This window comes from Conger conger, chromosome 8 (assembly GCF_963514075.1).
Source record: "Conger conger chromosome 8, fConCon1.1, whole genome shotgun sequence".
In the NCBI taxonomy this organism is placed as follows: Eukaryota; Metazoa; Chordata; class Actinopteri; order Anguilliformes; family Congridae; genus Conger; species Conger conger.
The window spans coordinates 32,061,740-32,086,258 of NC_083767.1; the positions used below are offsets into that span (position 1 = coordinate 32,061,740).

The 24,519-nt window shown below is 45.6% G+C and overlaps 1 protein-coding gene across 1 annotated transcript in view; it reads right to left on the reverse strand.

Moving 5' to 3' along the window:
• Positions 1-3,488: 3,488 nt before the first annotated feature.
• LOC133135016 (short transient receptor potential channel 3-like) overlaps positions 3,489-24,519 on the reverse strand; it is a 64,825-nt gene continuing 43,794 nt past the window's right edge. The window contains exons 10-12 of the mRNA XM_061251747.1: positions 23,702-23,785; positions 23,536-23,611; positions 3,489-3,955 (exon numbers count right to left, since the gene is read on the reverse strand). Of these exons, the coding sequence (XP_061107731.1) occupies positions 3,813-3,955; positions 23,536-23,611; positions 23,702-23,785 (303 nt within the window). The 3' untranslated portion in view covers positions 3,489-3,812. The remainder of the gene's footprint in view (positions 3,956-23,535; positions 23,612-23,701; positions 23,786-24,519) is intronic.

Below are 24,519 nucleotides of genomic sequence, written 5' to 3' on the forward strand. Positions count from 1 at the left end.
TAATTTAAAAGATATTGTTAAGCCAGAAGAAATGTCACAAATAACTTATGAATGTGACAGGTATTTTGGTTAGACTGTACAGTTTCTCTATGCATTTTAAAGTCTAATGCATAAAGTTTGATATCCATGTAATGTAGCAGGCTTGGCTGAATATAACAATAGCAATTTAAAAAATATCTGAAATGGTTTTGAATGTTTTCAAGATGGCTGCTAAATAGCATTGATTTCAATGCCAATGGGACTAATAGATCCATTTTAAAGCAGTTTCTTGTTATTAGCCTACATTTGATCAGAATTCTAAATGGTCACAATTGACTGTTTGGGACATAATAATTGGAAGTAAGTACGTTTATTTTTTCATGCTCAGGTTAACATTACTGTGGAATTGTGGAATTGCCCAGGTGTTGGTGCCTGAAATGAGCGTTGACATGAATCCTACTTTTTTTGTGTGTGTGATTGCCAATAAGCAACCATAATCATAAACAACATTCCTCACACTAATAATAATAAGTAGATCCCATGGTAGACAAAAAAGTTAGTTTGCCCTGACGTAACCTTAACTATAACTGGAAGTTCAGTTGAAGCCTTGAATATACTGTAATGTGGTTTGAATGTAAACTGGAATGTTGTTTGAATGTAAACTGTGTGCTTTTTGCTTGCTAATTCTAGTATTCTTGCTCGCCTGCTCTAAATCATAGCACAGGGTAAGCACAGTATTTGTTATGACTTCAGCATTTCAGTCATTGAAAGAATCGCATTATTATTTCTTCAGGGGCAGGGACCTAGTGACAGAACAGGTACAATGAAAAGGTCTCAATACATGCAAAGTTACTTTGCACAAAGAAAACAAAAAGTCAGCAGAAGCAGGAACCAGTACAAGTGTAACAAGGCAGTCAGACAGGCATATCAGTGATGGCAGTACTTGTCAGTGTCCACTGAATTATCTGCAACTCAAATGGTAAATGGTTGGCATTTATACAGCCCCTTCATCCAAAGCACTGTACAACTGATGCTTCTCATCTTGTCAGGAACATTTGGTGTCTTGCTCAGGGACACATCGACACACCCAGGGCAGAATCAAACCGGCAACCCTCCGACAGCCAGATGACTGCTCTTACCACCTGAGCCAATGTCGCCCCAAGGTATGCTTGGTTTACAGGGTGTTGTGGAATTTGTAGCTAAAACATCACATCCTGGATACAATAGTCTTCAAGCCCAGGAGGAGTCCAGTGTAAAATAACATAATTGTACTGAACTATTTCATATGGTCAGGAAAATGGCACTAATGTAATTTAATTAGTGCAGCAATTGTCTCATCTTTTTTACTTTGATGTTAACTTCCACATTGATGAAATACTTTCCTCAAATTCGAACTTTCTCTTTAGGCACTTTACACTGCAAGGAGTGTTCAGACAGTGATGATGAGCATCCATCATCTGCTGCCCTACCAGCACATTGTGGTAACTAAATGTTAGACACTCATGTAACGAATAATATCCAACCTGTTGACCCTCTCCAGACTTGCTCTGCCTGCCGGAACCAATCGTCATGTGGTTCAGGTCCCACGGACATAGGGGAGGTTAATGAACGAGGACACACCAGAACAGGGAGAGGCCAGTGGAGGAGTGCCAGAGGGAGTTTTTGGCATACTCAACCCATAGCAGGAAACGATGTTCATGTTGGTGGTTGTAGCAGCAGGTACAGAGAAACCTCCCGAGGTCCTATATGGTCCACCTGTCCATTCGATTCCGGTGATATACCGAGGTGAGGCTTATTGTTTCTCCCAGCTTCCACAGGAAAGCCTTCCACACTCAAACGGTGAACTGGAGCCTATAGCCTGAAACGCCATAACACCGGAACACATGGTGAAACAGGGCATCCGCAACCTGGAGGGCAGTAGGCAGAGCAGGGAACAGCATTTGACGGCAGAACTTCTACAAATCGGTCTACCACTACCAAGATTACTGTGTTTCCCTCGGATGATGGTAAGTCTGTGAATAAGTCCACCGCCAGGTCCAACCACGTTTATTCTGGAATTGGCAGTGGTATCAGCTTCCCAGAGGGGAGACATCAAGGGGTGTTGGTAGTGGCGCACAGGGAGCAGGAGAGGACATAACGCTGCATGTCACGAGCCAACCAGTATTTCTGGGACAGCAGGAGGGTGGTTCAGGAGATGCCCGGATGGCCAGAGGACAGGGAGGAGTGTGCCCAGGTGATCAGATGGTGGATGGAACATAGACCTTGGTGGGAGGACAAGTGGGGAAGGTCTTCTTTAATGCTTTTTAAAAGCGGGATGTAATTTAAGTGAAATAGTTCAGGCAGTCAAGGAGAGATGTTTATTCTTAAGTATGTAATGTTTCCTGTGGTAAAGTTTGAGTCAGTATGCTGTTTGTTTCCATATACATGTAAGATTGTTGAGTTAGTCCAGTTGATTGAATAGTCAGATATTTTTGAGAATGAGGCAATGAGTTTTGTTACTTTGTGTACGGATTTTGGAGAAATATGATGATATCATCTGTGTATAGACTTATTTTATGGGTTATGGTGGCTGTGGGGATGCCGATAATTGTCTTGCTCTATCTGATTGCTGCTGCTAGTGGTTCTAAGAAAATGGCAAATAAAAGTGGCGAGAGGGGGCAACCTTGTCTGGTTCCACATTGAAGTATAAAACTTGGTGAAGTTATTAACGTGCTTCATACAGTAAGCAAGCTATGTAGGTGTAACGGGTTACTAAACACCCTAACTAGCAAATAGGCTATGTTAATCTGCATTCCGGTATCTGGTTTGCTGACACGCGTATGAATCATTTCTGGGGGCCTATAAATAGCCTGCAACAACCGGGTACAAGGAAATGCCTTACCTGTTGGGGTTCTTGTTCTTCCCTGCTTGTGTGCAGGTTCCTGTCTGGCTTCAAGGTATGTTGCAGTTTGCTCTGTTACTTGCAGCCACGTAATGTTCCATGTAAGCCTGATGAAAATTGTTATTGTAGGTCGCCATAGACCAGGGGTCGGCAACCCTGGTCCTGGAGAGCCATTTTACATATCGTAAAATCTTACCTATTGTACCTTTAACACTGGACATTTAACTGTGTGTACTCTGCTGAAACCACAAAAGAAAATGATGAACACCAAAGTTAGAATGGTTAGATGGTCTACTTCTTAAAAAATGATCTTTATCCGTTAAGAATACACCAATTCACAGGCAAGTTTTTGTTTTTATGAACACATACCTTCATTTTGACAGCTATTTTCACATCAACAGAAATGCTGGATTATTATATATTATATTGCTATTGAAATTTATATTTTAGTTTCATAAATGTAACATATTTTAACAATTGGGGTTTTTCATGGAGACAAGATACAAAACCATACTACTACAGAAAACACCAGGTTTGATTTACATTTAATGGTTTTTAAAAAGTAAGGTTTCTTTGACTTCATCCTTTAAAATGCAAAGCTCTCGTGAATTTTAACTTAAATGTCCCATTTGATTATTTTGCAAATAGACTGATTACGTTTGGTTTTTGGATTGGATATGCAACACACCTAAACACATGATTTTACCACTAAAAATTATGTCAGTGAAAAAAACCTACTATTCAATTGCTTTGTATTTTCCTCGCTTATGATTTACAGGTAAAACTACAGCTGGATTCCTAAAGCTTGGATATGCCTAAACAATACCACAGACACAAGTAAACCAACAAATAGCTTTCTTAGTAAAGAGGGATGCTGGAGGTCTCCCTGCTGAAGTGCAGGCGTTTTGAAGAGTGAACTGCAGGGTGGATCTACGCCCTCATGGTCCCAGTATCAAGCACAGTGTGTCATGTTGATGTTGAGGTTATCGCTGAGTTTCTGTATCAAGTGAGACAACTCCTCTGTGGCCTGGGACTTCTCCTCCAGGAGCTCATAGCGAAGGCTGGAGATGTCCTGTTTGATCTCTTTCAGCTCCCCTGTAAAGGACCAGAGAGCAGTCAGTGTTCAGCCCATTGGTGGAATCCTCACACGCATATATTAAAAGGGACGTAATTCCTACACGGATTACCCAATATGGATGAACATAACATACTATACACTGGTAACAAGAGGGAAATGGAAATCAGGTGTGGGAAACAATCAGGACGTTAAACACAGGTGAATGAAGTGAACTGACAGACACAGAGGTGTGCACAGAGGGTAACAAAATATGGGAACGCTAGGCACTTAGACAAAAGACAAAAAAACTGAACCTGACACTAACACTTTCTAACAAATCTGTATCACATTTAGAATGATTAGGTAAACCAAAGTATAAGTTAGGTTTACATCTATAGCAAGTGAAAGTCCTGTAATTACGCATGTCTGTATATTCATTCAGCTATGCGAATGCAGCGTTTTTCCTAAACTGTCCTTCGTCTGAATATGACACATTATAACTTGTTGGAAAGGGTAGGAACCATGGAAAGGGCACAAGAACCATGTTTTACATTAGTTTGGTGCAACAATGACAAGGAGTTCAAGATGGCATTTTCTTCAGTATAGACCCAGCAAAAACATAGTTTTCTAGAAAATGGCTGAACGGATGACAAAATAAACTTCAACTTCAGTCATAAAACAGTTTCACAACCAGCTGGGATATTTAGTTCCATAAATATGTCTTTATCAAACAATTTGCAAAACAAACTTGTATTTCTACCAAACTGGAAACCCCAACATTAGCTTGCTAGTTAATATTAGCTGTTGAGTAATTGCTCATGCTGGAGCTTCGGGTCGCTGGCTTTGGGGGATTTATTTAGGGATAGATATAACTAGAAATTGGTCAGTTCAGTAATCTTACAATGCAGTGCAAGAACAATTTTCTCCATTTGACAAGAACATAATTTGCAATTGCTCTCAACATATTATGTTGTAAAGTAGGTCTGACATGAAATGAATTGTTTGGGCAAGGCGTGACTTTGTGATAGGTAAATTGGAACCCTCAGACAACTGGAATGGTCAGTCTAACGTAACAATGAGTGGATAAAACTGATATAGGGACAGAAATATGAATAATTTTCTGATTAACTCCATCCACGCCGTCACCTTTTGGTTGAGTTGTCAACGCAAATTATTGTTGCTTTCATATTTCCTCTATAATAATAATAACTGCAACATAATTAAACCGCAAGATGGTGATACCAGGTTGTTAAAAAGACTCTCTGTAGAGCCGTGGTGGTGCAACAGGCTAAGATACAGCAGACTTGTGGTTGCAGTTTGCTGCAGTTGCACACCAGGGACCGGGGTTTGATTCTTGGTCCTGCCAAAAAGCCAAGTTTGGCCGGCTCACGTGGAGCAGCAATAATTGTCTCGCTGCTCCAGAGGGAGGGACTTGGCAGGGTTAGTAGATCATTGCACAAAAACAAGCACCTCGATCGCCTCGGAATCACGGTCACGACTTGTGAGATGAGACAGCTTGAAGAAGGCGTGTCACTCTCCTGCTGGCCGCCGAGGGACGCGGTGTATCTAATACTAGCTCTAATTGAATCAGATGGGGTCCAATTGGCTACCAAATTGGGAGAAAAAGGAAAAAAATCGGAACAATTTTTTATAAAAAAAAAAAAAAACTCTCCGCTAGCCAGAACAGCACTTTAGATTCTTATCTGTCCCTCATTTGCAAAGCAATAAAACAGCAGGTGCCCTCATGCCATGTTAACAGCTTACAAGGTTGACTGAATCACAGACTGAGCCAATAAATGGCATGTTCTAACAATCCTTGATACCATTTCTCTACATCAAAAAATCACGTTCCAATATAAGAACAAAAATATAGAATTTTATATATAATATAGAAGTTGCATAGATAATCACATTGTAAATTTTTCATAGCTCACTTTTATTGCCTGTCCGGCCAACATATTTCCGGTTTGGTAAAAATATAATATAAATATATATATATTTGTTTTGCAAATTATTTGATGCAGACACATTTATGGAACCAAATACCCCACCTGGAAATGAAGCTACGAATAACATTTTCTGACTAACATTGTGAAATAAGTTTATTTCACAATCCTGAGATGGGTGCATGGGGGTTAGACCCAAAATGCACGACTCAGAAACAATAGTAAAATAAAGTCCCGTCAGGGCTTTATTCGGGACGAATCCCAGGAGCGTAGTCAAAACAAGCAAAGTCCATACACGTAGATCCAGCCAATAAAACAATAAATAATCAAAAAACACGGTGCCGAGGGAAGAGGCAAACTCGTAGTCGGTAGACGTGCAAGGAGGTCCGGTAGCAGGAGAGCGGTCAGCGGGGCAGAAGTACAGGCAGGTGGCAGGCAGGGTCGTAGTCGAAGGCGATGCGGAAGTCGAAACCATAAAACAAACGGCGAGGCAAAGGTACAAAAGCAGTAGGCGAGGAAGTGGTCAAAAACAAACGATGGTCAACGAAACAGAAATCAATAACAGTGGTCAAAAAACAGGCTTGGATCATAACGTGAACTCAATGGTAATAATGCTCAAGAGTTGCTTTGACAGACAATTTTGCAAAGAACAGAAGTGCGACTGGGCTATAAATGCAGGTGTAGACAGGTGTAGACAATTAGTTAGAGAACAGCAAGGGAATGGAAAACAGGTGCGATGGATGACAAGTTAACAAGGTAATTAGTAATCGTTAGTAATAAACCCTGCCCTAGCATTAGTAAATCAGTAAATGACGTGCACGAGAAACGTAAGGTAACATGAACACATGATTAGTCTGTTAGTATTACCCAATCCTGATCTAGCATTAGTAGTTTTAGTAAATAGACAAATAGAAACAATTAAGGTGTGAGTGACAGAAAGGGAGAGAGAGAAAGCCGGATGGCAAGGTTTGCGGAAAGACATGTAAAAGTGTATGTTTAAACAACGACCAGTTTACATAACAATAAACATAAATCAAAACATAACACTAAACGAACTAAGACGATAACCACTCAACATAACAAGGTAAAATAATCGTAATGAAAACATAACTAGACATGACAAGACAATTTATCGTAACAAGAAATAAACTAAACAACATGACGAACCTAGACTAACATAATACATGATAAGAAAATACGTGACTAAGACAAAATGAATAAACATAAAACATGGCAAGACAGACCTGAAACGTGACAAGACTCCCCCCTTAACGACCGACTCCTGGCGGTCCATTGAATTCGTCAGGGTGGTCACAATGGAAGTCCTTGATGAGTGAATTGTCCAGAATGAGACTGGGAGCGACCCAGGAACGCTCCTCAGGACCATAGCCCTCCCAGTCTACCAAGTATTGCACCCCATGGCCCCTCTTACGAATGTTCAAGAGTTTTTTTTTTGTTTCTTTTTAAAGATATTTTTTTAGGCCTTTTTCAGCTTTTTATTGGACAGTATATAGAGACAGAAAGAATGGGGGCGAGAGAGAGGGAAAGACATGCAACAAATTGTCAGACGGTCGGATTCGAACCGTTGACGTCGCGGCTCACAATGAGCATGCGGTCAGTGCTCTGCGCCACCGAGACACCCCGTTCAAGAGTTTTTTAACAGTGAATGCAGGGTGGTTGTCAATAATGCGGGGGGGAGGTGGTGGGGGATCCGGGGGACATATGGGGTGAGAGGATACAGGCTTAATACAAGAAACAGGGAATGTGGGGTGAATCTTAAGGGAAGCAGGGAGTGACAATTTAACAGAGGAAGGGTTGATGATACTATGGATCTTAAAGGGACCAATAAAGCGGGGTTGCAGTTTGTGGGAGGTGGATTGGAGGGGAATGTCCCTAGTGGACAGCCAGACGGAGTCACCTGGTTTGTAGGCAGGAGCTGGAGTGCGGTGGCGATCAGCTAAACGCCGATTACGGTCTGTCGTAAAGTCCACTCCATTGTGGCTCCAGGGTCGGCTGGGCACCGGCAATGGTTGAAGCAGTCCAGCAGGGGCCTGATGTGATGCTTTGCTTCTGGCACATGTGGTGCAAGCCTTGATGAAGCGTCTGGTGTCGGGGATCATGGAGCTCCACCAGAATCTTCGCTTAAGCACCGCCAAGGTGCGGGTAAAGCCAGAATGGCAGGAAAGGAGGGATGAATGGGCCCATTGCAGCACCTGTGTCCGAGCAGCTGAGGGAACGTATAGGCATAATCCGGGGTTGGACCTGGGATCGGGATGGATCCTCCTGTAGAGCCCTCTGGATCACCGATTCGATCTTCCACGTGACAGACCCAATGGTGCAGGAGGCAGGAAGGATGTTCTTGGGAACCTCACGCTCAGAACTGGTGTTGAATTGACGGGAAAGGGCGTCAGGCTTAACGTTTTTAGAACCCGGGCGGTAGGTCAGTGAGAAATTGAACCTCCCAAAGAACAGTGCCCATCTGGCCTGTCAAGAATTCGGCCTCTTGGCTGTCTGGAGGTATGCCAGGTTCTTGTGGTCGGTCCAAACGATGAACGGCTTCTCGGCCCCCTCCAGCCAATTTCTCCACTCCTCCAGCGCCAGTTTGACTGCCAGCAGTTCCCGATTTCCAACGTCATAATTCTTCTCCGCCGGGGACAGCTTCTTGGAGAAGAAGGCGCAAGGGTGTAGTCGGTTGTCCGCTCCCACCCCCGTGTCGGAAGCATCCGTCTCAACCACAAACTGGCGGGTGGGGTCGGGGTGTACCAGGATGGGAGCGGAAGAGAACAGTCTCTTGACCTTGGTGAACGCCGTCTCAGCTTCGGGGATCCACCGGAATGGCACCGCAGTGGACGTGAGCTTGGTTAGAGGGGAGACCACTTGACTATAGGATCGGATGAACCTTCGGTAGAAATTGGCGAATCCCAAGAAGCGCTGGAGTTGCTTACGTGAGGTGGGTGTGGGCCAGTCGGTGACCACCAGAATCTTCTTGGGATCCGCCCTGATCCGTCCCCTCTCAAGGATAAACCCAAGGAACTCAACTATGTCGGAGTGGAAGACGCACTTCTCCGCCTTGACGAATAATTTGTTCTCTAGAAGTCTCTGTAGAACTTGCCTTACGTGGTTTTCATGATCCTTGGCATTAGTGGAGTAGATTAAGATGTCATCCAGGTAGACGAACACATGGCGGCCCAACAAGTCCCGAAGAACATCGTTCACCAGGGCCTGGAACACAGCAGGAGCATTGGTGAGGCCGAATGGCATGACCAGGTATTCAAAGTGTCCGAGAGAGGTGTTGAAGGCGGCAGTGACTGAGCTTGTGTTTTGGAGAACACTGTACCCAGGTCATGGTAAGGAGTGGGAACCCTGTCCAGGGAGGGCTTGGGAATCTGTGGTGGAGCTGGTGCTCCCTCTGCTGGTGGTGGAGCGGAACGCAAGCAGGACAGATGGCATTTAGAATTCCAGGCTTGAACTTGATTAGAACTCCAGTTGATCGTGGGGTTGTGTTTCTGGAGCCAGGGTAATCCCAAGATGAGTTGGTCATTGGGGGACTGGATGACGCGGAACTGGATCATCTCCTGATGGTTTCCAGAAATTACCAGTTGTATGGGAATAGTGATGTGCGTCATGCGGCAGAAAGTCCTTCCATCCAGCGACCGCGCATTCTCAGGGTGGGGTAGAGGGAGGGTGGGGATGTTCAGTTCAGAAACCAAAACTTCGTCAATGAGGTTGGCGTCCGCTCCAGAATCCACCAACGCGTTAACCCGGGTTGTTCTGTCGGGAAGAATTAACAGGGTGGTGAGCGTGGTTGTCTCTGTTAGAACCCTCCTGTCTGTTGAATGCTCTCACCTCCACTGGTCTCTTGGTCTTGAAGGAGCACCGAGCCTGGGTGTGACCCGGCCTCCCACAGTAAAAGCACGAGCCGGTGGTTCTGCGGCATGCTCGTTCTTCAGTAGAGATCCTCGTACCGGCCCGGGACAGGTCCATGGGTTCAGATCCCTCAGACTGCTGCTCCTCCAGTCGAGGACTTGGCCCCTGCCTGGGGTACGGGTTGCCGGGAGGGATCGGTCTCTCAGACCGGCGTTGTCTGGCACGGTTGTCCAGGCGGATTGTGGTGCGCACTAGTTGGTCGAACTGGGTGATGGGGTCCAGTCGCGCCAACTCATCCTGGAGCGTCTCACTGAGGCTGGCCAGGAAGAGATTCGCCAGCGCCGCATCGTTCCAACTAGTGGCCGCCGCGAGGGTGCGGAAGTCGATGGAGTGGTCTGCCGCGGTCTTCCGTCCCTGGCGCATAGCAATCAGTCTCTGGGATGGCTCCTGGTCGCTGGATGCGTGTTGGAACACCTTCCGAATCTCATCGGCGAAGAGCGGGTAACGAGGAGGGAATGAACCCCCGGACCACACTGCAGTAGCCCAGTCCAACGCCCTCCCCTTGAGTAGCCCCATCACATAGCCAATCCGACGGTCGCCGCTGTTGTAGGTCTGGGGCTGTTGCTTGAAAACGAAGTCGCATTGGAGTAAGAAAGCCTTGCACCTCTCAGGTTCTCCACCGAACCTCTCCGGAGGGGGTTGTTGGGGCTCCCGGAATTGCCAGGTTCCCGTGGGGTTGAACGCTGGGGATGCGGGTGGGTGGGTAGGCTCCTCCCGTGGTTGTGGCAGGACCGGGACGGCGAGCCTCCTCATCTCCGTACACAGTTCACGAATCTCCAGGTGAAGATCGGAGATCCCTTGTGAATGCTGCCAGACGATGGCTCCTTGTTCCTGGAGGGCGTGGAACATGGCAGTAGAGTCAGCAGGGTCCATTGTGGCGAAATTGTTCTGAGATGGGTGCATGGGGGTTGGACCCAAAATGCATGACTCAGAAACAATAGTAAAATCAAAAAAAGCGAAGTCCATACACGTAGATCCAGCCAATAAAACAATAAATAATCAGAAAACACGGTGCCGAGGGAAGAGGCAAACTCGTAGTCGGTAGACGTGCAGGGAGGTCCAGTAGCAGGAGAGCTGTCACACTCCCCTCAAGTGCCACACTCCCCTCAAGCCGTCTTTACAATGTCTCCAGACCTGAAAGGGAGTCCATGGAGAAATACATCCGGGACTGCCTAGCCAATGGACTGATTCATCCATCCTCCTCACCTGTGGGCGCCGGATTCTTCTTCATACAGAAGAAGGATGGCTCTTTGCGTCCCTGCATTGACTACAGAGAGCTAAACAACATTACAGTAAAGAACAAATACCCTCTGCCTTTGATGGACTCCGCCTTTCATCCCCTACATGATGCCACCATCTTCACCAAGTTGGACCTACGCAATGCCAACCACCTGGTTCGTATCCGAGAGGGTGATGAGTGGAAGACCGCCTTCAATACCTCCCTCGGACACTTTGAGTACCTGGTCATGCCATTCGGCCTCACCAATGCACCTGCCGTGTTCCAGGCTTTAGTGAATGATGTTCTTCGGGACTTACTGGGCCGATTCGTATTTGTGTACCTGGACGACATCCTTATTTACTCCACCAATGCCAAGAAACATGAGACTCACGTCAGGAAGGTTCTCCAGAGACTGTTGGACAACAAACTGTTAATCAAGGCGGAGAAATGTGTTTTCCATACAGACACGGTCGAGTTCCTGGGCTTCATTCTGGAGAAGGGACAGATCAGGGCGGATCCCAAGAAGATCCAGGCGGTCACTGACTGGCCTACGCCTTCCACTCGTAAACAACTTCAATGCTTCTTGGGATTCACCAACTTTTACCGCAGATTTATTAGATCCTACAGCCAGGTGGTCTCCCCCCTCACCAAACTGACGTCTACTGCCTTGCCATTCCGTTGGGGTTCCGAAGCTGAGGGGGCATTTGCCAACATTAAGAGACTCTTCTCCTCCGCTCCTATCCTGGTGCATCCCGATCCCACTCGCCAGTTTGTGGTGGAGACTGATGCATCCAACACTGGGGTGGGAGCCGTGCTTTCGCAAGTTTCGTCCTCTGACAATCGGCTGCATCCTTGCGCCTTTCTCTCCAAGAAGCTCTCACCAGCAGAGAGGAATTACGACGTGGGGAACTTCTCGCAGTCAAATTGGCTCTGGAGGAGTGGAGGCACTGGCTGGAGGGATCCGAGAAGCCTTTCATCGTCTGGACCGATCATAAGAACTTAGCCTACCTCCAGACGGCCAAGAGACTAAACTCACGCCAGGCTAACATCCTCCCGGGTTCCTGCATCGTTGGTTCCGTAACCTGGAAGATTGAGGCGGTGATCCAGAGGGCTCTACGGGAGGAACCCGATCCCAGATCCAACCCGGGAACACGTCTCTACGTCCCATCTGCTGCCCGGACATCGGTGATTTAATGGGCTCACTCGTCCCTCTTGTCTTGCCATCCCGGCTTTACCCGCACCTTGGCGGTGCTTAAACGTACGTTTTGGTGGAGCTCCACGATCCCGGACACCAGGCGCTTCATCAAGGCGTGCACTACCTGCGCCAGAAGCAAGGCCTCCCACCAAGCCCCTGCTGGTCTGCTCCAACCTCTGCCCATGCCCAGCCGACCCTGGAGCCACATTGGGGTGGACTTTGTCACCAGACTTCCACCTTCCGAAGGTAACACCACCATCCTCACCGTAGTGGATCGCTTCAGTAAAGCAGCCCACTTCATCCCCCTACCTGGATTACCTACCTCCCAAGAGACTGCTGACGTATTAATTCGAGAAGTGTTCCGCATCCACGGAATCCCCGCTGACATTGTGTCCGACCGGGGCCCACAATTCATTTCCCAAGTGTGGAGGGCTTTCTGCCTGGCCCTCGGTGCCACGGCCAGCCTCTCATCGGGCTATCACCCCCAGTCCAATGGGCAGACCGAGAGGGCCAACCAGGATTTGGGAGCCGCACTTCGTTGTGTTTCCAACCAGAATCCGGCTTCATGGAGCAAGATGCTTACCTGGGTTGAGTATGCGCACAACACCCTACCCTGCGCCGCCACCGGAAAATCTCCCTTCGAGATTTCTCTGGGCTACCAACCTCCACTGTTTCCGGACCAGGAAGCTGAGATCGCTGTTCCCTCCCTCGCCACCCACATGAAGCGTTGCGCCAAGATCTGGAGAGATGCCAGGGCCGTGCTCTTACGCACGGCAGACCGTAATCGGCGTTTCGCTGATCGCCACCGCACACCAGCTCCAGCTTACAAACCAGGTGACTCCATTTGGTTGTCCACTAAGGACATTCCCCTCCAAGCCACATCTCACAAACTACAACCCCGCTTCATTGGTCCCTTTAAAATCCACACCATTATCAATCCATCCTCTGTTAAACTGTCACTCCCTGCTTCACTTAAAATTCATCCCACATTCCATGTATCATGTATTAACCCTGTATCCTCTCACCCCCTTTGTCCCCCCCAGTCTCATCCTAGATAAGACATTGATCAAGGACTTCCATCACGACCACCCTGACAAATTCAAAGGACCCCCAGGAGTCGGTCGTTAAGGGGGGGGTCCTGTCACGTTTCAGGTCTGTCTTGCCATGTTTTATGTTTATTCAATTTGTCTTAGTTACGTATTGTCTCATCATGTATTATGTTAGTCTAGGTTCGTCATGTTGTTTAGTTTATTTCTTGTTACGATTTATTTTCTCGTCATGTCTAGTTATGTTTCGTTACGATTTTATTACCTTGTTATGTTGAGTGGTTATCGTCTTAGTTTCGTTTTGTGTGATGTTTTGATTTATGTTTATTGTTACATAGACTGGTTACTGTTTAAACATACACTTTTACATGTCTTTCTGCAAACCTTGCGTTCCGCCTTTTCTCTCTCTCTCTTTCTGTCATTCACACCATAATTGTTCCCATTTGTCTATTTACTAAAACTACTAACGCTAGATCAGGATTGGGTAGAACGTTTCTCGTGCATGTAATTTACTAATTTACTAATGCTAGGGCAGGATAGGTTTATTACTAACAATTACTAATTACCTTGTTAAACTTGTCATCTATCGCACCTGTTTTTCATTTCCTTGCTGCTCTCTAACTGATTGTCTACACCTGTCTACACCTGCATTTATAGCCCAGTCGCACTACTGCTCTTCACAAAATTGTCTGCCTCTGGTTTATCTACGCAACTCTTGAGCATTTACCTTTATTGATTACACGTTATGATCCAAGCCTGTTTACCGACCACCGATTATTGATTTCTGTTTTGCTGACCATCGTTTGTTTTTTACCACGTCCTCGCCTACCGATTTTGTACCTTTGCCTCGCTGTTTGTTTTATGGTTTCGACTTCTGCTTCGCCTTCGACTATGCCTCTGCCTGCCGTCCGCCTGTACTTCTGCCTCGCTGACAGCTCTCCTGCTACCGGACCTCCCTGCACGTCTACCGACGACGAGTTCGCCTCTTCCCTCGGCACCGTGCTTTCTGTTTGTTTACTATTTCTTTGGCTGGATCTTCGTGTACGGACTTTGCTTGTTTTGACCACTCTCCTGGGATTCGTCCCGAATAAAGCCCTGACGGGACTTTATCTACTCATTGTTTCTGAGTTGTGCATTTTGGGTCCAACCCCCACGCACCCGTCTCACACTAAACAAACTAAGACGATAACCACTCAACATAACAAGGTAAAATAATCGTAATGAAAACATAACTAGACATGACAAGACAATTTATCGTAACAAGAAATAAACTAAACAACATGACAAACCTAGACTAACATATACAATACATAACAATACATGATAAGACAATACGTGACTAAGACAAAATGAATAAACATAAAACATGGCAAGACAGACCTGAAACGTGACAAATCCGTTCAGCCATTTTCGAGAGAACTATGTTTTTGCCGGGACTATACCTGACCAAATTCATTGTTGGACTACTTGTTGTGTAAATGCATCGCTAGGTCATTTCAGTTCATTACGGAACTGATGTAAAACATCTTCTTGTACAGGGTTTCCTACCCTTTCCAACAAGGTATAATGTGTCATATTCAGGTGATAGACAGTTTAGGAATATGGCTGCATTCGCATTGCAGACTGAATAAGCAGATCTGTGTAAACATCAAGTGAGCGTTTGCATTGTCCATAGCTAAACCCATAATTTCACTGGCTAACGAGGCTAATGGGGCTCTGGTTAACCAAATTTTGAAATAAATTTCAATTTTAAATGTGATGCAGGTTCGTTAGGGTGAGTGGTCCTTTTTGGAGAGCTTTTTCGATAGCTTGGGAATGCTTTATTAAACATACTCTCAGATATGTGAATAAAACACACATGAACGTTAATTTGCTTTACATTTTGTATAAAAAATTGGGTTTAATAGAAAAGTAAGCTTTTCTCATTCATGTGTCTGGACAAAACTATATGCAGATGTTTCACATTTGGAGGGGATTTGGGGACACTTAAGGACATCTGGGTGCAGTTTTGGGAAAACTTGTGTGGAATTTGAATGCCTATAGATATCTCTAGCAAATCTTTTTGCACAAATTTAAAGTAATTCTGGGTTTGTCCTTGACTCAGTAATTGAGATATTCAGTGCTAAACTATAAATACATGACGTTTTGTATTCTTTTTTTTATTGTATGTTTTGAGTACACTGTATGTACATGCTCTGACATAAATCTGTTCTGTCTGAAATTTCTGAATGGTACAAGACGCTTTTAAGATTTTTTGAGATATTGACACTTTTATAAGACTACATTACATTACATTACATTATTGGCATTTGGCAGACGCTCTTATCCAGAGCGACGTACAACAAAGTGCATACCCATAACCAGGGATAAGTTCGCTGAAAGACCCTAGAGGGAAGTACAATTTCAACTGCTACCTGTACAACAAAGATAAGGACAAGAGCCATTTTTTTTTTTTTTTTTTTTTTTTTTTGAACAAACAAACAAACAGAGCGAAAGTGACCAAAGTTAACTATCCAAACACTGCTTACCTGACCAACTAAAAATACCGATACACAAAGCAAGTCACAGAGACAACAATTAAGGTTCACAGGGAGGTAGGGAGGGATGGGGAGAGGTGCTGCTTGAAGAGTGGATTACCTGAAGAGTGTCTTCAGCTTGCGCTTGAAGGTGGGGAGAGATTCTATAGTTCTGACCTCAACGGGGAGTTCGTTCCACCACCGTGGAGCCAGAACAGACAGTAGTCATGAGCGTGAGGTGGAGGTTCTGAGAGGGGGAGGTGCCAAGCGGCCTGTGGAGGCTGAACGAAGAGGTCTGGCAGGGGTGTAGGGTCTGATGATTTTTTGCAGATAAGCTGGGGAAGACCCTTTAACTGCTTGGAAGGCTAGCACCAATGTTTTGAATTTGATGCGAGCCATGACAGGCAGCCAGTGGAAGGAAGTAAGCAGGGGGGTGACGTGTGAGTATTTGGGAAGGTTGAAGACCAGACGAGCTGCTGCATTCTGGATGAGTTGGAGGGGTCTGATGGCGGACGCTGGGAGGCCAGCCAAGAGGGAATTGCAGTAGTCCAGGCGGGACAGAACCATCGCTTGGACCAGGAGCTGGGTCGAGTAGGGGGTGAGAAAGGGGCGGATTCTCCGTATGTTGTATAGGAAGAACCTGCAAGACCGGGTCACCGCCGCAATGTTCTCGGAAAGGGACAGTCTGCTGTCCATCACCACGCCGAGGTTCCTTGCACTGGGTGACGGCGTGAGTGTGGTATCCCCGAGGGAAATGGAGAGATCCAGGTGGGGAGAGGTATTAGCAGGGATGAATATCATTTCAGTTTTTACCTGGGTTGAGCTTTAGATGGTGGTTGTCCATCCAGCTCTGGATGTCCCTCAGGCAAGCAGAGATACAGGCTGAAACCTGCGTATCAGACGGCGGGAACGAGATGAAGAGTTGGGTATCGTCCGCGTAGCAGTGGTAGGATAGCCCATGTGCAGTGATCACAGGGCCAAGGGAGCGAGTGTAAAGAGAAAAAAGAAGCGGGCCAAGGACTGAGCCCTGGGGAACTCCTGTGGCGAGGGGCCGAGGTGTCGATACCGAACCAGCCCAGGCAACCTGGAAGGAGCGACCAGAGAGGTAGGACTCAATCCAGTCCAGGGCTGTGCCACAGATGCCCGTTGCTGACAGGGCAGACAGGAGGATGGAGTGATCCACAGTGTCGAAGGCAGCAGAGAGATCTAGAAGAATGAGGACAGAGGAGAGGGAGGCTGCTCGTGCGGCATGGAGCGACTCACTGACGGAGAGGAGCGCAGTCTCTGTCGAGTGAATTTGTGTTTGATAGTATTTTGCTTTGGCGGCAGTGACATCGGAAGAGAATGCCGCCAGGAGAGACTGGTAAGTCGTGAGGTCTGAAGCGTCTCTGGATTTCCCCCACTTCCTCTCCGCTGCGCGGAGGCTGGCCCTGGAGGTACGGAGGGTGTCAGATATCCAAGGACTGGGAGGGGATGTGCGAGGCGGCTTTGAGACAGGGGGACAGAGAGAGTCAAAGGCGGAGGAGAGAGATGAAAGGAGGGTGGCAGATGCAGAGTCAGCGGGGAGTTTGGAGAAGGATTCGAGAGGGGGGAGTGAGGCGGTGACGGTGCTGGCAAAGGAAGAGGGTGAGAGGGAGCGGAGGTTACGGCGGGCTGAGGAAGTGTGGGTGGGAGGAGGGGGAGGAGGATGGGGAGGAAGAGGGAGGGAGAATGAGATGAAGTGGTGATCAGATGTATGCAGAGGGGTAACCGTGAAATCGGAGCATGAGCAGTTCCTCACAAAGACAAGGTCTAGGACATTGCCCGCCTTGTGGTTTGGAGGAGAGTGTTGCAGGGAGAGGTCGAAGGAGTGGATTAGCGGTAGGAAGGCAGCAGACTGGGAGGCTTCTAGGTGGATGTTGAAGTCTCCAAGGAGAATCAGTGGGGTGCCATCCTCAGGGAAGGAGCTGAGAAGGGTGTCTAGCTCATCAAGGAAGTTTCCCAGGGGCCCTGGAGGACGGTAGATAACTGCAATGAAAAGGTTAGTAGGGTAGGATACTGCAACAGAATGGAATTCAAAAGTGGATATGGACAGGTCAGAGAGGGGGAGAACAGAGAATTTCCACGTGGGGGAAATTAAAAGACCAGTACCACCGCCACGGCCTGAAGGCCGGGGAGTGTGCGAGAAGGAGAAGGAGGATGAGAGGGCAGCGGGAGTGGCGGTGTTGTTAGGTGTGACCCAGGTCTCCGTGAGGGCAAGGAATTGTAGGGACTGGAGGGAGGCATACGCAGGGATGAAGTCAGCCTTCCGAGTGGCAGACTGGCAGTTCCATAGTCCCCCTGTGACAGCAAAGTCCTCACAGGGGGTCAGCGGGGGATAGCTGAGGTTTGAGGGGTTCCGACGCCGTGGAGGCCCACGTCGCAGGGGGGGTCTTCGAGGGAGATAGCAGACTGGGATGGGGTGAAACATAACATCACAAACTGGGACGGAGCGACACTCTGACGCGCCTATTTAAATCGCCTACAATTGCTCACAAGCAATACCAAATCAAAGCTAATCTACTGATAAATTCCACAGCTATTTAAGTTATTTAAGACAAATGTTCAATCACTCTACAGGTATGCAACCAGTAGAAGTGATTAACAGGTAATAGACAAACAACCTGGCTCAAGCCCTAACCCTTGCTGTTCAAATGAGCAATTTAAAAATCAATGTTACCGCGTCTAGAGGAAAACCCGCAGCGATACTAAACACCTGGTCAGAATGATGCACTTACTGACTAAGGACAACTTTCACCAGTCTAATATACACTAGCGTCGCTCTGACACGCCTATTTAAATGGCCTACAATTGCTCACAAGCAATACCAAATCAAAGCTAATCCACTGATAAATTCCACAGCTATTTAAGTTATTTAAGACAAATGTTCAATCACTCTTCAGGTATGCAACCAGTAGAAGTGATTAACAGGTAATAGACAAACAACCTGGCTCAAGCCCTAACCCTTGCTGTTCAAATGAGCAATTTAAAAATCAACGTTACCGCGTCTAGAGGAAAACCCGCAGCGATACTAAACACCTGGTCAGAATGATGCACTTACTGACTAAGGACAACTTTCGCCAGTCTAATATACGCTAGCGTCGCTCTGACACGCCTATTTAAATGGCCTACAATTGCTCACAAGCAATACCAAATCAAAGCTAATCTACTGATAAATTCCACAGCTATTTAAGTTATTTAAGACAAATGTTCAATCACTCTACAAGTATGCAACCAGTAGAAGTGATTAACAGGTAATAGACAAACAACCTGGCTCAAGCCCTAACCCTTGCTGTTCAAATGAGCAATTTAAAAATCAACGTTACCGCGTCTAGAGGAAAACCCGCAGCGATACTAAACACCTGGTCAGAATGATGCACTTACAGACTAGTACTTACAGACTAGCACTTACAGACTAGTACAAAATAGGCTGAAATTCCCTTCTAGGGGACCAAAGTGGAAAGGGTTAAATAGAGTAAGGTACTCTGATATAAAGAAAAAGTAGTTTAGTACAGTGGTTTCCTTCATTTGGCGCTTCTGCCTCAGGAGATTTTACATATATTTTACATTTACAGGTGGCAAATTTACATATATTTTTGGGCTATTACCACCACCAGGTGGCAAATGTGTTTCTGTCTGAAATACTTGCAATGTTCTGACATTAGAGAGCAGCAGAGTGTTGTTTTTCTAATATAGGCCCACATACAGCTCCTCCAAAACTATCTAAAGATTCAGTAAACTAGAAGTATTCATAACTTTGTACTGGCAATAACTGTCATTTCACAAATAATGATGTGCAGGATCAGCTTAGCATTATATTGTAGGCTACAATGGTTAACATTTGAATTGTGGTTGGGAAATCTGATGCTAGATCTGAACACAAGGGCAGCGTCACCCTGGAGCAGTGTATGAAGTAGCACCCATAGTAATTTTTTATACATTTACTATCTCTCCAGTCAAATGCTAGAATGCTAGATTATACACTCAATGAGCAGGTCTATGGTAATTACAATAAAGAACACTTTTGTTTATAACAACCTTTTTGTTTATATGCTGAGTGTGAGTTAAACCAGCGATTGTTATTCCATTGAATACAGACATCAATTGATCATATTCAAATTTCCTGCTTCTAGATATTATTTATTTATATTATATATATTGTAAATGTTATTTTTCCTCCGAGTGTGCTAATAATATTTGACTGGGGAGGAAATATGTCAAAACATTATAATATGATTGCTTTGAAATGAAGCACATATTTACACATATACGTGAGACGTAACATTAGCTGTGGGTTAATTAATTATTTTCCATCTGGCTATGCTGGTTAGGTCTCTCGCCATCAAAAGGAACTGCATCTGCCTGTCCCAAATTCATCTGGTAGAACTCTGGCCCAAAAAGCAATGACAAAGGGGAGAAAACCTCCCAGGAGTGTAACGTTTGAATATTTGCTTCTTAAATATTTGTTGTTGAGTTGTTACGAGCCATCCGGTCCCTGTATAACCAAAGTGAGAGCTGTGTCCGCATTCTCGGCACAAAGTCAAGCACGTTTCCTGTGGGTGTTGGAGATAGGGTGAGGAGCTCGGACATCCGGAGGGAGCTTGGAGTAGAGCCGCTGCTCCTTCGCGTCGAAAGGAGCCAATTGAGGTGGTTTGGGCATCTGATCAGGATGTCTCCCGGGCGCCTCCATTTGGAGGTTTTCCGGGCTCGTCCAACTGGGCGGAGACCCCGAGGGAGACCCAGAGCCCGCTGGAGAGATTATATATCTCTCCTGGCCTGGGAACGCCTCGGGATCCCCCAGGAGGAGCTAGAATGCGTTGCTGGGGAGAGGGACGCCTGGAATACCTGGCTTTGCCTACTGCCACCGAGACCCGACTCCGGATAAGCGGGTGATGATGGATGGATGGATGGATGGATAGTATACAGAGTTTTAGTGATAGCTTGTCTGGAGTGCAATTTGGGCAGCTATATGCAAACAATCTGAATAAGCCCCCACGCCATTGGTTGTGGCACTTTTTCAGCAAAAAAATTTAATGCAGCTGTCCTCAAGTGTTGTCTCCCTCAGCAGATTAATTTTTAAAATCTATTTTAATGCTAATGCTTCCCCGCCGTTTACATACAGTAGAAACTACAGTAGCTTAACGTCTGTCTCAAGTGAATACAGTGTATACAGTGTATGTTCCCCCTTTCAACACAGGATGCAGGGGTTCAATTTATCAACAGTCACTCTCTCCAGAGATGTTCAATCGGATTCAAGTCTGGGCTCTGGCTGGGCCACTCAAGGACATTCACAGAGTTGTCCTGAAGCCACTCCTTTGATATCTTGGCTGTGTGCTTAGGGTCGTTGTCCTGCTGAAAGATGAACCGTCGCCCCAGTCTGAGGTCAAGAGTGCTCTGGAGCAGGTTTTCATTCAGGATGTCTCTGTACATTGCTGCATTCATCTTTCCCTCAATCCTGACTAGTCTCCCAGTTCCTGCCGCTGAAAAACATCCCCATAGCATGATGCTGCCTCCACCATGCTTCACTGTAGGGATGGTATTGGCCAGGTGATGAGCGGTGCCTGGTTTCCTCCAAACATGACGCCTGGCATGATTGCCTGATTGGTGGATTGCTGCAGAGATGGTTGCCCTTCTGGAAGGTTCTCCTCTCTCCACAGAGGAACGCTGGAGCTCTGACAGAGTGATCATCGGGTTCTTGGTCACCTCCCTGACTAAGGCCCTTCTCCCCCGATTGCTCAGTTTAGACGGGCGGCCAGCTCTAGGAAGAGTCCTGGTGGTTCCGCACTTCTTCCATTTACGGATGATGGAGGCCACTATGCTCATTGAGACCTTCAAAGCAGCAGAAATTTTTCTGTACCCTTCCTCAGATTTGTGCCTTGAGACAATCCTGTCTCGGAGGTCTACAGACAATTCCTTTGACTTCATGCTTGGTTTGTGCTCCGACATGCACTGTCAACTGTGGGACCTTATATAGACAGGTGTGTGCCTTTCGAAAATCATGTCCAATCAACTGCATTTACCACAGGTGGATTCCAATTAAGCTGTAGAAACATCTCAAGGTTGATCAGTGGAAACAGGATGCACCTGAGCTCAATTTTGAGCTTCATGGCAAAGGCTGTGAATACTTATGTACATGTGATTTCTTAGTTTTTTATTTTTAATAAATTTGCAAAAATTTCAAAAAAACTTCTTTCATGTTGTCATTATGGGGTGTTGTGTGTGGAATTCTGAGGAAAAAAATGAATTTATTCAATTTTGGAGAAGGCTGTAACATAACAAAATGTGGGAAAAGTGAAGCGCTGTGCATACTTTCCAGATGCACTTTATGCTAATACAGTGTAGGGTGTTGCTATGGTTGCAACTAAAAGGCGTGTTTTGACTAAGGCATATCTTTTATATAAATAATTGGAAAATAATCATTGGCTCAATTTCACGATGCCATTTGGCAGACTTATTGTTTACAAGTCCTTATTGACAAGTCCAAGTCGAGTCTCAAGTCATTTTTGTCAAGTCTGGAGTCTGTCTATGTGTGACTCAAGTGTGACTCGAGACCGAGTCCCCATTTCTGATGCAGGCATTTTTAAATCGGCATCAGTGTAGCCGTTTCCTAGATATGGGGCAAAACTTATAAAAACAAACACGTCCAGTGAAGTTAATGGACGTGTTTGGCTTGACTCTCCAGCCTGTAGTTCCCAGAAGGAAACAGGTGCTCAAACTCCACCCTTGAACGCAGAGACTAGTTTATGGATGGCCACCCATCCAGGCGATCACATGACACTCACAGAAAAATATGGTAAATTTCTCAAAAATTATTGGTCCAATTCACACTAATCAAAGTGATTGAGTATAAGGGATAGGCACTAACAAAGCATAATCATAGACCACCCATCATAGCTGATGGCTGTGAATTGTTCATTGAAGTGGTGTGGGGAAAGGGGGGGGGGGGGGGGGGGGAGAGCTTACAGTGCCAGTAAAATCCTCATGAAGTTCTTTACAGTAGTTTAGCAGCTAATGTTATCTGATTTTGACCTAATTTATATTAACGTTGCAGTTGTGTAATTGTTTGGTCATAAGAGGATAGTTTAAGAGGATAGTGGATAGTGACATGTCAAAGCTCTACTACCTTATAACCCACAAGACGGTTATTTAAATGACGTAGCCTATATTTGCAGTATGTGGCGTCCACATATCATCAGTTAATCTAAAAATAATTTGGTGAAAAACATTACTTTCATGGTGCAAAAACACATAATTGTTAACTCTTGATGAAGTTTTCAAATCGCCCTGCCACTAACACATGAGAAGTATGTTGCAATCATAACCATCATTCTTATGCAAAATACCCATGTTTCAACACGCCCTGAGTTAGTTTGTGCCCCCTACCGTCTCCCCTACATTTTTACCCACAAATTTACGATATATCAAAAAAAAAGTGTCTCGGTCTTAATGCTGTCACTAGGGAAAAAGTTTTTTTCAGCTTGTGCAGCTGTAAGCATACCACCAGATGCCACAGAAACAGAATGGCAAAGGAAAAACGAAACCACTGTCAATAGTTTGTGTATACAACCAGGTTTGTGTATATTAAACCTATGCTCCCTTTCGACACCACTGTGTGAAATCATAGGCATCCTTCGGCACTTCCTATGGATGCATTATATCATACTGATGCAATGGGTATGTGTGCTTTATTGCATCAGAGTGAAATTGTGATGTTTTTTACTGAGACAGCAAACAAAACAGAAACGGCAAACCTTCATTGACTTCGTCATTTTCCTTGTCAACTTGTGCTTTCAACACGTAGCGTTTGATTAGTCGTTTCATTATTTGCTGTAAAAACATGGAAAGTAGACTATGAAAAATGAAGTTTACATTTATAAACTATTCATAAACTCCTCAATGGGACAGTCATGTTCTTGCCTGATATCGAGTGGGCTGGTTCAGTATACTTGTGAAGCTGTGGGACTCTACTTTCCGCAGGTTGGACTGGGTGAAATGGTTCAGCTGAAATGATAAAAGCACAGAAAACAGCATCTGTTACATGTCCAGTGCCATGAAAAATAATTATTTTTCACCTTTAAATGAAAACATGTATCTAACTCCAATATCACTTAAGCTTAAAAACTGGTTGCTCCACCGTTAGTTGCAATAACTGCAACCAAAAACTTCCTATAATTAGATATCAGCCTTTCAAATCGCTGTGGAATAATTTTAGCCCACTGTTCTTTGTAGAACTGCTAATTCAGACATTGGTTTTTTTTAGTATAGTTGCATTGTTTCAGGTCCTGCCACAGCATCTATATTGGGTTCAGGATTATGACCGGGACACTCCAAAACTTTAGATTTTTTTTCTTTTCATTTGGAAGTTGACTTTTATGTTTTGGATAATTGTCTTGCTGCATAACACAATTACACAGACGACCGAACATTCTCCTTAAGAATTTTCTGTTACAGAGCGGTACTCAGGGAGTTTGCATGTTCTCCCCGTGTCTGCGTGGGTTTCCTCCGGGTACTCCGGTTTCCTCCCACAGTCCAAAGACATGCAGGTTAGGCTGATTGGAGAGTCTAAATTGCCCATAGGTATGAGTGTGTGAGTGAATGGTGTGTGTGCCCTATGATGGACTGGCGACCTGTCCAGGGTGTATTCCTGCCTTTCGTCCAATGTATGCTGGGATAGGCTCCAGCCCCCCTGCGACCCTGTTCAGGATAAGCGGGTTGAGATAATGGATGGATGGAGA